At 34.6% G+C, this 13,115-nt stretch overlaps 1 protein-coding gene across 1 annotated transcript in view; it reads left to right on the top strand.

Annotated features, from left to right (window-relative positions):
* LOC107628599 (26S protease regulatory subunit 6B homolog) overlaps positions 1 to 2,831 on the top strand; it is a 3,482-nt gene extending 651 nt beyond the window's left edge. Inside the window, exons 2-6 of the mRNA XM_016331232.2 lie at positions 882 to 1,112; positions 1,397 to 1,555; positions 1,718 to 1,870; positions 2,239 to 2,322; positions 2,475 to 2,831. Of these exons, the coding sequence (XP_016186718.1) occupies positions 882 to 1,112; positions 1,397 to 1,555; positions 1,718 to 1,870; positions 2,239 to 2,322; positions 2,475 to 2,609 (762 nt within the window). The 3' untranslated portion in view covers positions 2,610 to 2,831. The remainder of the gene's footprint in view (positions 1 to 881; positions 1,113 to 1,396; positions 1,556 to 1,717; positions 1,871 to 2,238; positions 2,323 to 2,474) is intronic.

The raw sequence follows: 13,115 nt of genomic DNA on the forward strand, positions 1-13,115 counted from the left end.
GTTTTGCTTTGGTTTAGAAAGAGTGCCAAAATGAAATGTTTGGGTTTTGGTTAAAGAATATGGATACTGCAGTTATGGGCTGGTTTGCAGTGACGGAGGATGCTATAAATATTAAATTGTTTCATTGGTTAGGTTTTCGGTTTTTTATTCCCCCTTTTGCTTAACGTGAAAAGAGTGGAAAGTTGGAAGTTAGGGATTTTTGCTTCTATTTTTTTATGATTGTGATTAAAATTTTCTAGTTGCTTTCAATTGAGGTTTATTTGGGAATACTTGCACCTAGAGAGAGTATGATTATTGTGAGGAAGATGTCAGTTTGGTGTGATTCTTCTATTGGTATGTCTTACATGCTCCTACTGCGGTTCCGTTTTTGTTCTGACATTTGGAATTTTCGCATTCTAATATTCATATTTGCGAGTCTCTTTTCTCTGTTTCTTTTGTTCTGTTTGAGACCGACTTGATAGTACCAAATAGCAGCAATAGGCTAATAATCCAAACTCTTAGATGTCTATCCCATCATTATATGCCATGTTTGGGAATACTAGCAAAAGAGAGTGTGGTTCAGAAATGTGGAACATACAAATTTGCTTCTAATAAGCTCGTGAAATGTAAGACACACTGGATGAGACTTATTAAGGAAGAACCCAAACTTATTTTGGCTTGGTTCTGTGCATTTTGAACTATGAAGTTTGTGAAATATAACTTCTGCAATATAATTTATTTTAGTTCAGCCAATGAAGAATACAAACAAGTTTGAGCAGTTGGTTTTTCTGATGTCTGTTTGTTCTGCTGTTTAGTATGCATTATCAATTTGTCATTATTTCAAGCTATTTTTGTTCATGAAATGTTTGTGCCCCCCGTAATCTGGTTTAAATATTTTTTAGGACATTGGAGGATGTGATATCCAAAAGCAGGAAATTCGAGAGGCTGTGGAGCTGCCCCTTACACACCATGAGTTATACAAACAAATTGGTATTGATCCCCCTCGAGGTGTTCTACTCTATGGACCCCCAGGAACTGGAAAAACAATGCTTGCCAAGGCTGTTGCTAATCATACTACTGCAGCATTCATTAGGGTTGTGGGATCTGAGTTTGTTCAAAAATATCTTGGTGAGGTATGAATTTCTTTTTTCTCAAAGTCATCTGCATATGAAGTCTTTTAGCAATGCTTGTAAGATTGTGACTAATTTGTTATTTATCACTATTTGATTTTGAGTATTATGGGAACCCCATTCTTTATTCTTATGGCTATTTTGTTCTGTTGTTTAGTTGTTTTGTTATAATCAGTTGTTTCCTGTCCATGATTATACATAATTACATGTATTATGAGAAATTAGGACCTAATTGTTTAGCCATGTTGTACTGCAATATTTTGAAATATTATCTGCTATATTTTCAGGGTCCAAGGATGGTTCGTGATGTATTTCGTCTTGCAAAAGAGAATGCTCCTGCTATTATATTTATTGATGAGGTTGATGCGATAGCTACTGCTAGGTTTGATGCCCAAACTGGTGCTGATAGAGAAGTACAACGTATTCTTATGGAGCTTTTGAATCAGGTAATAATAAAAATATATTCTGTAAGGTGTTCTATGTGGCTATTTACTGGGCTCTGCTTGGCTGCGACAGTTACTTAGTGTGTTATTGTACTTTGAACTTGAATATCTACTGTGTTTTTAAATGTTATCTGATCCTGTTTTATTGCCTTCTATATTTTTCAGATGGATGGTTTTGACCAAACTGTGAATGTTAAAGTGATTATGGCAACTAACCGAGCTGACACTTTGGATCCTGCTCTCTTGCGTCCTGGAAGGCTTGATCGCAAAATTGAGTTTCCTTTGCCTGATAGACGCCAAAAGAGGCTTGTATTTCAGGTTAGTTTTTTGGAAACTCTATTTGTTACATTTTTATAGCAAGTTGGATTCTGTGTACAGTCAAAGGAACATTTTATATTTTACTATTTAGAACTTTCAGTTGTTTTGTGGACTGAACTGATAAAACCTAGTAGCTACTATAAAGAAAATATTAGAAAACCTCCGTAGCATTACTTATTTGACGCTGATTTCCAGTGGGGATTAGCCCAAAAGCATGTATACCCAAAAAAAAAAAAATAGCAACTTTCCTCATGCAATTTCTCCAAGCATAGTCTTGGTTGGACTTGCATTGTCTTCCGATAGTGAATAATAGGTTTATGATTAGCACTTGCTAGCCAATTATTTAATGTGTTTTTCTCTCTTGACAGGTTTGCACGGCTAAAATGAACTTAAGTGATGAGGTGGACCTGGAAGATTATGTTTCACGACCTGATAAAATTAGTGCTGCCGAGGTTTGTTCATATCCTATTCTCTTTCCTTTTTTTTTTAAACTTTTTTCTATGATGCTAATTGTTTTTATACAAGTACATTATACTATACCATAGCATCAGTTCTTTGCATTACATGAATTGCATTTAATTGTGATGATTGTTTGTGGCTGCAGATAGCAGCAATCTGTCAAGAAGCAGGCATGCATGCTGTTCGCAAGAACAGATACGTCATATTGCCAAAGGACTTTGAGAAGGGTTATAGGACGAACGTGAAGAAGCCCGATACTGACTTCGAATTTTACAAGTGATGTTGGGGCTGGACCATTATTTCCAAGACTCCAGTTTTTACATTTGAAGAATATTTTTATTTATTTCCGACGACTTTATGCTACAACTTGTTCATATTGTGTCTGTAAACTCTCTTAAACATTTGATAATTGATAGCATGTAGTGCTAAATATGTTTGTTAATGGGACAATTTAAAAACTAATTATAGTTTTTAGTAATCAACATGCATGCCCATATAGCCACAGGTGGTCTTTCTTTCATAAAGATCAACCAAATTCTTGGACCACTTGCCCTATGCAGTAGCACTGAAAAGTCGCTGATCCTCATTTTTGGGGGTTGCTAAGTTGAGGTATTAAAATGAGCTTATTTGTCACTTTTAACAAGTGTTTAGGATTCACTTTGAATGTAGTAATTCATAGGCCAGCAGATAGAATTCCAATTTGTCATATATTAGTGCTTGACAAGGGTATATTGTGAAAAAAGAAATTAGAAATTTCTAATGGTTTTCTATTCTAACGTATTCCACGTACTTGCAAGCTTTCAACAATAAAAATAATCTTTTCCATAATGAGTCATGAATTAGATTTTTAATCTTCAAATGGATTTTTTTTTCAATTATTGTTAATTATGATTTTTTACCAAGTTTTTTTCTTTTCTTTAAAAATGACAAAAAAGAGCATGTTAGAGATGTATAATAAGATATTATATTTAACGAGAAAATTGATAAAATTTATTCACACAAATGCAAGCAAATCTAAGTACAATTGGTACAGTGTTTTTTTTTTTTAAAAAAAAAGAAAATTATACGATCAATTAAATTATAACATTTTAGCCCTAGAAATTTGTAAATCTCACATCAATTCCATATAAGCTCATTTAGCTTTTGCTGGATACATGGAGATGTATCTAGTGCAAAAATTAGGCATACACGAATTGAGAGGAATAAATCTAGGTTCTAAGGTTTTGTATAAATGAGATTATATGGTTTGGATTTAATCTTCTTGTTCTCTTATAAGTCTACCTCTCTCATTAGATATGGAAAATTATTCAGTGAGAAACATATATGAGATTAAGAGGAATAAATTTGAACCTTCAGATCTTATACAAATGACTTGGATTAAAATCAAATCGTGAGTTTTTTATTCATCATGTGATATATTATATATGTACTTGTGTAGAGTGCTGCATGTCAAATGATGAGAGGTTTACTCAACCCGGTCCTGTCTATTTTCAAAACGAACAAGGCAACCTCTATCCAAAAGTGATGTTGTTTACTCCAAATGATGGTGTTAAGATAGCAAAATGCAAAGTTAGTTGGTCGTTAATTCTTCAAGAAAAAGCTTTTAGTAAAGATTCTTGGCTTAGAATTAGTAATCATCTCCATAGGAAGGCTATTGGTCACTTTACAGTTTGGGAAAAATTGGAACAGTGTTCATTTCAAAATTATTTTAGGAAGGACTATAAACTTCAAAACCTAGATTCTTTAAGGAAAAATAAATAAGTATATACTTTTTGTGATCAGCATTTGCGTTTATCCAATTTACCTCAATTCTACATCTAACACTTCAAAACCTCATGAATAACGTTACCCTTTTTGGTAATTATGCTGAAAAATGTTGACAAAAAATTAATTTTATCTTAAAAGGAGCATCATGTTAGGTTGAAAATATTAGGATAATATTGACTTAAACAACGTTGGGAGTACAAATATAAACGCCAAGGATGAAGACACTTTGATCCATAAGTTCTTAATTTGATTTTTGATAATATGTTGAAATTAAATAGGCTTTACTGTTACTTTTTTTCTTTTAGTTGACCACGGTATCCCTTAGCCTAGGTTAAGGACTAATTCATTATGGATTTGAACTCTATTTAAGAGTCTGTCGCTTGCCGCTAGGTTATTGCATGAATAAGGTGGGGCTTGAACCCCTTAAATTCGCTTAAGAAAACGAGTGAGTTAACCACTTGACTAATCTAAGTTGGTTAGACTTTAATATAAGTAACTAAACTCTTGTATCAACTTGTGGTTATTATTTTTTGAGGAAAATATTAAATCGGTACTGATGCAAGGAATTATCGTGTCGGTCTAGAATTTCTCTTATAGAAATAAGATCTTCGTTGTAAGCATAACTCCAAACCAACAAACAGTTCTCACATAAAAAATTTGGTTGTCACAAGTACAAACCCCAATAAAATTAACTGAAGTATTTAAACTTCGGGTCGTCTCACAAGGAATTGCAATGGAGTGCTCAATTATTGGCTATGAAAAACAAGGGGGGTTTGATTTGTAATTGGCAAGAAAAATATAAAAGCAAGAAAGTAAATGACAATTAACTAATAAAAAAAGGAAAAGAACTCTTGGCTAGACATAGGTAATTGAGATCACCATCCTTGTCTACAAACTATACATTGATAATTACGAGGGACTGATGAACTGGACTCTCGCGCGATCTAGAATTTTCACAATTAAGTTCTCGTTGCAAGTATAGCTTCTAAACCGACAAGAAATCCTTTCGTGCAAAAGTTTGGTTGTCACAAGTAACAAACCCCTAATAAAATTTATAACCGAAGTATTTAAACCCCGGGTCGTCTCTCAAGGAATTGCAGGGAGATGTATTTATTATTGGTTATGGAAAAAGTATCTTTTTGGATTTTTGAAATAGGGAACAGGAAAATAAACTGGCAATAATTAAAGTAAATTATCATGAAAACCATTGCAAGGTATAAGAACTGGAAATTCCATCCTAGTTTTCCTTATCAAGGGTGATGAAAATTGTTTATTGCTCCCACTTAGTTAACCCTTACTAAATAAAGAAAAGTCAAGTGAACTAATCAATTTGATTCCTCAAGTCCTAGTCAACTCCTATGGAAAGACTAGCTTTAGAGGGATCTAAATCAATCAGCAAATTCCAATTTTCAATCAACAGCTGAGTTTGATAACTCAAGTGTCCCCAGTTACTTAAGCCAAAGCAAAGGGGGAAAATATAAATTAAATTGGAAGCCTCAATAACATAAATAGAAGAAAGCAATCATAATTCTGAAATACCTCAATTTGTATTAAATAGAAATTTAAATTAAACATAAGAATTCATAAATCAAATAGCAACATAAAGTAATCAATAGGAGAAATAGATAAACTAGAGTACTAGAATAAATTAGAGTAGAAGAGAACATAAATTAAAGGAACATTGAACCTGGAATTGAGAAAATGAAGAAATCCTAATCCTAAAACCTAAGAGAGAGAGGAGGAGAGAGGAGAGAACCTCTCTCTCTAGAAAACTACATCTAAAACCTAAAATTATGTGAATATGAAAGTTGTTTTTATGAATGAATGGATTATCCCACTTTATAGTCTCTAATCTGTATTTTCTGGGCCGAAAACTGGGTCAGAAACAGCCCAGAAATCTCCCCCAGCGATTTCTGATACGTCCAGCACGCGGCAAAGTCACACGTACGCGTCGTATACGCGTACGCGTGGATTGAATTTTCTCCAAGTCATGCGTGCGCGTGATCCACGCGTGCGCGTCACCTATCTTCAAGGCAGCTATGCCAAATTATATATCGTTGCGAAGCCCCAGATGTTAGCTTTCCAATGCAACTGAAACTGTCTCATTTGGACCTCTGTAGTTCAAGTTATGGTCGATTTAGTACCAAGAGGTCAGGCTGGACAGCTTAGCAATTCCTTCAACTTCTTGTATTTCTTCCACTTTTGCATGCTTCCTTTCCATCCTCTAAGTCATTTCTGCCTTATAAATCCTGAAATCACTTAACAAACATATCAAGGCATCAAATGGTAATAAGAGATGATTAAAATTAGCAATGTAAAGGCCCAAGAAACATGTTTTCAATCATAGCACAAGATTAGGAAGGAAAATGTAAAACCATGCAATTATATGAATAAGTAAGTAAAGACTTGATAAAAGCCACTCAAATTAGCACAAGATAAACCATAAAATAGTGGTTTATCAGGGACCAACCCATTTAGTCTACTCCTATGCTTGAAGTAAGTATAATGTCTAACTCAATGCATTAAGTACGCCAAATAGACTTGATCAACATCAATCCATAAGTCCCAACCTAGCTACTAATTAACTTAGTAGTAGGCTAGAGTCAATGGTTCTCAAATTGACCACATAGGGTTCTCAATTCCCTTAGCCTAGGCCAAGAGTCAAGAAAACTACTTAAAAACTAGAGAAAACATTTCATCAAACACCTAGAGTGCAATAAAAGTAAACATCATAAAATGCAAGAATTAACAAAACCCATAACTATCATAAGCAAGAAATCAACAATAGCAATGAAGGTAAACATAAAAGAAGACATGGAAACATAACATTACATTAGAATAAATCAAGATCCAACAATTGTTCATCACCTTAAAAGAGAGTAAAATAAGAAATTAACAAGAGAAACTAAGAAGATTAAGACAATAAAACACTAAAATATAAAGAGAATTGAAATCAAAACAAGAATTGAAAGAGAAATTTGAGAGAGATTAACCTAACTTTACCCTAATTTCTATCATAAATCTAGAGAGAGGAGAGAGCCTCTCTCTCTCTAGAATTCTACCCTAAAACATGATGAAAACTCAATTATGACTACTTGGTTCATTCTCCCTTCAATCCTTGGGTTCAATAGCATCAGAAATGAGTTGGATTGGGCCCAAAATACCTCAGAAATTGCTGGCCACGAGTTGCTCAAGATGGCCACGCTGATCCTGCGATGCGCACGCATGGGGGACGCGTGCGCGTCGCCTAACCGCAAGGAAACTATGGTAAATTTTATATCATTTTGAAGCCTCAGATGTTATGTTTCCAACGCAATTAAATCTGTCTCATTTGGACCTTTGTAGTTCAAGTTATGATCGTTTTAGTACAAAGAGGTCAGGATTGACAGCATAGCAATTCCTTCATTTCTTCATGAGTTCTCCCACTTTGCATGCTTTTCCTTCATTCCTTCAATCCAATCTTTGCCTTATGAACCTGAAATCACTCAACAAACATATCAAGGCATCGAATGGAATTAAAGTGAATTAAAATTGACAAATTTAAGGCCTAAAAAGCATGTTTTTACACTTAAGCACAAATTTAAGGAGAATTACAAAACCATGCTATTTCATTGAATAAATGTGAGAAAAGGTGATAAAATTTCTCAAATTAAGCACAAGATAAACCACAAAATTCGGGTTTATCAAACCTCCCCACACTTAAACTAAGCATGTTCTCATGCTAAGAATAAAGAAGGACAAGAAAAGGGGTATGAACATTTATTCAATACAAAGAAGCTATATGCACCTATCTATATGAATGCAACTGAATGCAAAGGGATTCTACCTACTTGATTAAAAGTAAATCAATCTTCAAGAACATATATAAACAAGTAGGGCTAAGATCATATGACGATTCATGAATCCCACCAATTCAAATATCAAAATGAAGTTCAAATAGACTTGCAAGAAGAAAGCTCATGAAAGTCGGGAACAAGGAATTGAGCATCGAACCCTCACCGGAAGTGTTTCCGCTCTAGTCGCTCAAGTATATAGGATTGATTCACTCAATCCTCCTCTAATCATACTTTCCAAGATTTATTTTTCATCTAACAATTAACAATTATTTAATGCATGCATACATATATCATGAGGACTTATACATAGGTTGTAATGGGATTAGAGTAAAGGTAGTGATGCATATGGTCAAGTGAGCTTGAAATTTGCATCTTTGATTAGCCTAAGCTCTCACCTAACACATATAACAACCTATACAATTCAATGCTAACCTAACTACCCATTCTTCACTTTTCACACACTCATGCATTCTCTTTTTGATCACCACACATATGCATTGATTTTTTTTATTGAATTTTACTTTGGGACATTTTGTCCCTTTTTATTGCTTTTCTTTTTCTTTCTTTTTTTATTTTTTTCCTTTTTATACATATATTTTCTTTATTTTGTTTTTCTCATCATTTTTTTTTCAAACTAAAATATATATAAGAATACCAATGCATATGGTTTAATATTCAATGCATGAGTATGTACCCAATTCTCAATATTTTTAATAAAAATACAAAATACACTTTTACCTCAACCAATGTCCCAAGTTTCCCATACCCAAATGATACACACTCTCACTGGCCTAAGCTAATCAAAGATCTAAATTAAGGGACGTTTATTATTTTTCACTTAGGGGTAGTGATGTGCTAACATTAAGAATAAAATGGATTAAATAGGCTCAAAATTGGCTAACAATGGTTGATGAAAGGTAGGCTATTTGGGTAAGTGAGCTAAATGAAATGATGGCTTCAATCATATAAATGCATTCATACATGGAATAATGGACATATAGAATCAAACAAATCAAAGATTACAATCATAGAAAGGGAACAATGCACACAAAAATGAAAATAAGTGGTTATATGACATAACCACACAATTGGGCTCAAAACTCACATGCTTGTGTTTTTGGCTTAAAAACCATATTCCAAAATAAATTCTTCCAAACAAGTTCAATAAAAATTTTTTCAAATTGGTAGGGTGCCCTAAAAATAGTTTTCTTGGAAAAGAAATTCCCACTCTAACCAAGTAGTCCTAACAAGAAAGAAGTGATAAAATATATACAAATTCTAACTATTATGCACCCTATCATGCAATGCAACAACTAACTAACAAAGAAGATTAAGAATTAGTGTTGAAAAAAGAAATTGTTACCCATGGAGATCGGTCGGACGACCTTCCCACACTTGAAGATTGCACCGTCCTCGGTGCATGTAAAGAAGAGCAAGGTGGACGGGTTGCTACAACTGATGAGCTTTCTCAAAGAATTGTGCAGGTGGACTTGTTTGTTGCCCCATTTAGAAGCTTTTCCTTTTTTCCTTTTGGTGGCCAACCTAAAAAAGAAGAAAAAGGAAAGAAAATTAAGCCTACAACAAAGATATCAAAGCAATAGAACATAGGCAGATGCTAATACCAAATAAGAGTAAGATTCTCAACTACATGTTAGCTACGCATGTAACTGAGAGAGCAATATAGGCAAAGGGCATACCAACTAATACTTGATGCAAGAGGAAAGCCAAAGTATAAGTGAATAACATGAAGAGCATGTTGAGCATCAAGTTCAAACAAGAAAGGGTGGGCCATGAAAGACAATAGAAATTTAAATCAATGCACAAAGGATGCAAGAGTCATCAAAGATTAAGCATTGATTCAAAAGTTTCATCACCTCACAATATCAAACAAGTCAAGAGGCACCAAAATTAACCAAGAAATTCTCAACAATTGAGTAAGAGAATTCAACACCATTATTAAAATAAGAGATTTAGAAAAGAGAAGAAGAACAAGCTATTAAAACAAAATTAACATGCAATGAATGAAAATAAGTAAATGCAACAAATAAAAGAAAATAAGAAGTAAGAAAAATGAAAAGTGAAAATTTGGAAAGTAAGAAAGCAAGAAAGAAGAAGAAAGGAGAAGGAAGGAAGAAGAAAGAAAGAAAGAAAAGAACAGAAGGGAGAGAAAAGAAAACAAGGGAAACAGGGCGCGGAGGGTGATGAGTCCATATTTGACGATATATTTTACCTTGAATTGGATGGATTTCATCATATAAACTCACACTTATTCACCAAAATAGCATACTTTTGTGTTTGATCCCTAAATTGAACTTAAATGTGAAAACATGCGTTTTTGTGCTTAAATTGAACAATTTAATCCCATTTTTATTCCATTCGATGCCGTGATATATTTGTTGAGTGATTTCAGGTCCTAGAGGCAAGAATGGTTTGGTAGAAGTGGAAGAAAACATGCAAAAAGGGAGAAAGCATGAAGAAAACAAAGGAGAAAAGCATTTCAGCCTGTGCCCACGCACACCTTCTGTGCCCACACACAAGGGTCAAAATCAGCACCTGTGCCCACGCACAAGGCAGGGTAAAAATCAGGACATGTGCCCACGCACAGGCTGTACCCGTGCTCAAGGCAGAATGAAAATCAGGAACTGTGCATACGCACGGTCTGTGCCCATGCACAGGAGGAAAATCAGCAAGTGTGCCCATGCACAGACCTGTGCGTCCGCACAGGTACCAGCGCATGCCTCCATTAAAAGGTCACGTGGACTCGCGTTTTGGGGATTTTTTGGCCCAATTTTGAAGGCTTTGGAGCATATATGAAGGGGGAAGAAACCACACATCATACCATTACATACCATACATCTTAGAGTAGTTTTTAGGAGTATTTTTAGGGTAGTTTAGTTTAGGTTTTCTCTCAAATTTCCTTAGGTTTAATTAGAGTTTGTAGCATTTTATACTTCAATTTTGATCTTGGATTTAGCTATCTCATTTTAAGTATTTCTTTAATTTCTCTTTTAATTACACTACTTGTTCTACATTTTCATCTATTTTTATTTCTCTTGTCAATATATGCATAATTTTACAATTTTGGATTTCTAGTTGTTGAATTTGATGTTTGATGCTTATTTCATGTTTGTTGAGTTATCATTTGTGGTTCATAGCTTTCATTAATTTACTGATTTTGCTATGTTTTATGTTTATGCCCTCTATGTGTTCGATGAAATGCCAATTTTGATTATGGGGTAATTTCCACCCCTTGGCTTGGGGAAAATGAGTTTACGAATTACTAGAGCCATAATGTCCAACATTTAATGATAATTCTTGGGTTGTTAGTTGTTATTGTTTTCACTAACGCTAGCTTTTTACCAATTAATTTGGTAAGTTAACTAGGATTTGTGGATTAATAACAATTATACTCACTTGACTTATCCTTCGATGTTAAGGGTTGACTTAGTGAGATTAATCCATCACAATTATCATAGTTGTGGTTATGGCAAGGAAGGGATTCCATGACTCATCCCAAGTCAAGGTTTCATTTATGTTTTGAACCACTTTTCCCATCACTTTATTGCATTACTTGTCCATATTACATACATAGTTCTTTTATTCCTTTGTTAGTTTATTAATTGCAATTTTGTCTTGTTCTTTTATCTCTTTATTTTTATTGCTTTCAATCATTGAAAACCTCTTTGCTCTCTTACAACCAAAATTGTATGCACTTGTTGGCACTAGTTCCTAGGGAGAACGACCCGGGAGTCTAAATACTCTCGGTTAATTTGATTTGAATTGTGACAATATCTTGGATTAAATTTTGATTAGGATCAATTTTCGGTTCAGAGTTATACTTACAACAAAAATATATTTTGTGAAAAATCCAAAATCATGTTTGGTCTTCCATCAAAATTTTAGCGCCGTTGCCTGGGAGCTAGCGTCATGAGTACTATATTTTGGTTATTGTAAATATGTCCATAGTGTGAATAAATACTTTTTGGGTTGTTTGCTTGTTTTTGCTATAAATTAAGATTTTTGCTTCTTTTGTTAATTGATGTATTTTGTTTTTATTTTCTATTTCCTCTATGAGTTATCACCCTCTTGGTTTAGAGTTTGGTTGTGATTATTTTATATGGATTGATAACTTCAACTTTTGATTGCATCATAGGATTGGAACATCTATTTTGAGAGGAGCAACCTCCTCTACACTACAATGAGCCAAACCCTTCCCAATATGCATACCCAAACCAAGGATATGGTGGATTTCACTTAGATTATGCACCTCCACCACCATATGCCTATGACCCTTACCCTCAACACAATCCTCAATCACCACATTTTCAAACACCACACCATTACCAACACCCACATCCTTACATACCATCTCAAGACACTTACCAACATGAACCACCTCTTATATATACACCCTTCCTCCCAAATGATGAACCTCATTTTTCACCCCAAGGTAAAGCTTTCCCACCCTTGGCCCAAGACCATCAAGACCTTCAAGCTTTTCTCCAAGAGAAAGAAGGATTTCGAAGAGCACAAGGGCAATTCGTGGCTACCATAGCCGAGGCGGTAAACCGTTTAGTCCTTCTACGCTCATCTGATCAAGGCATTCCTCTTGAGGAATGTGGAGGGTCAACTAAAGCTTGTAATGAAGAGGAGAGCTTAGAGCCACAAGGGAAAGAAGAAGAGATAGAACATGAATTGGAACAAGAGGGAGAAAGTGGAGTATTGGAATTAGAGGAGAAAAAAAGAGAATTGAGGGAGATTGATCAAGATGAGGATTTCATCATTAATGATTTTTTTCCTCCTTGGTTAATCCCCTTAATGATCCTAATGAGCCTCTTCCCATTGAGTTTAAGAGAGACATAGAGGTAGACTTCTCGCAACTTCCTTTTTATGACTTGAGTGATGAGAAAGATGAAGTTGGTGAGGAAGTAACTCCATTCCAAGAGCACATTGAGTGGGTGGCAATTTTACCATTGAACTTCATTGGCCCCCATTAATATGCTATCTTGGAGACGGATTACTAACTTATGATCCTTCTTGGGTTGGTACATGGTGGAGAAATGAGTTTTGGTTGCCAAGAGAATCCAAGGCTCTTCAAGAAAATCAATTCAAGAGTTGGAGCCCAAGCATGGTGTGAAGCACAATTGAGTGATTTCCAGAGAGTGTTGGGGTACTTCAAGGGT

The sequence above is a fragment of the Arachis ipaensis genome, chromosome B01, assembly GCF_000816755.2.
Source record: "Arachis ipaensis cultivar K30076 chromosome B01, Araip1.1, whole genome shotgun sequence".
NCBI lineage: Eukaryota > Viridiplantae > Streptophyta > Magnoliopsida > Fabales > Fabaceae > Arachis > Arachis ipaensis.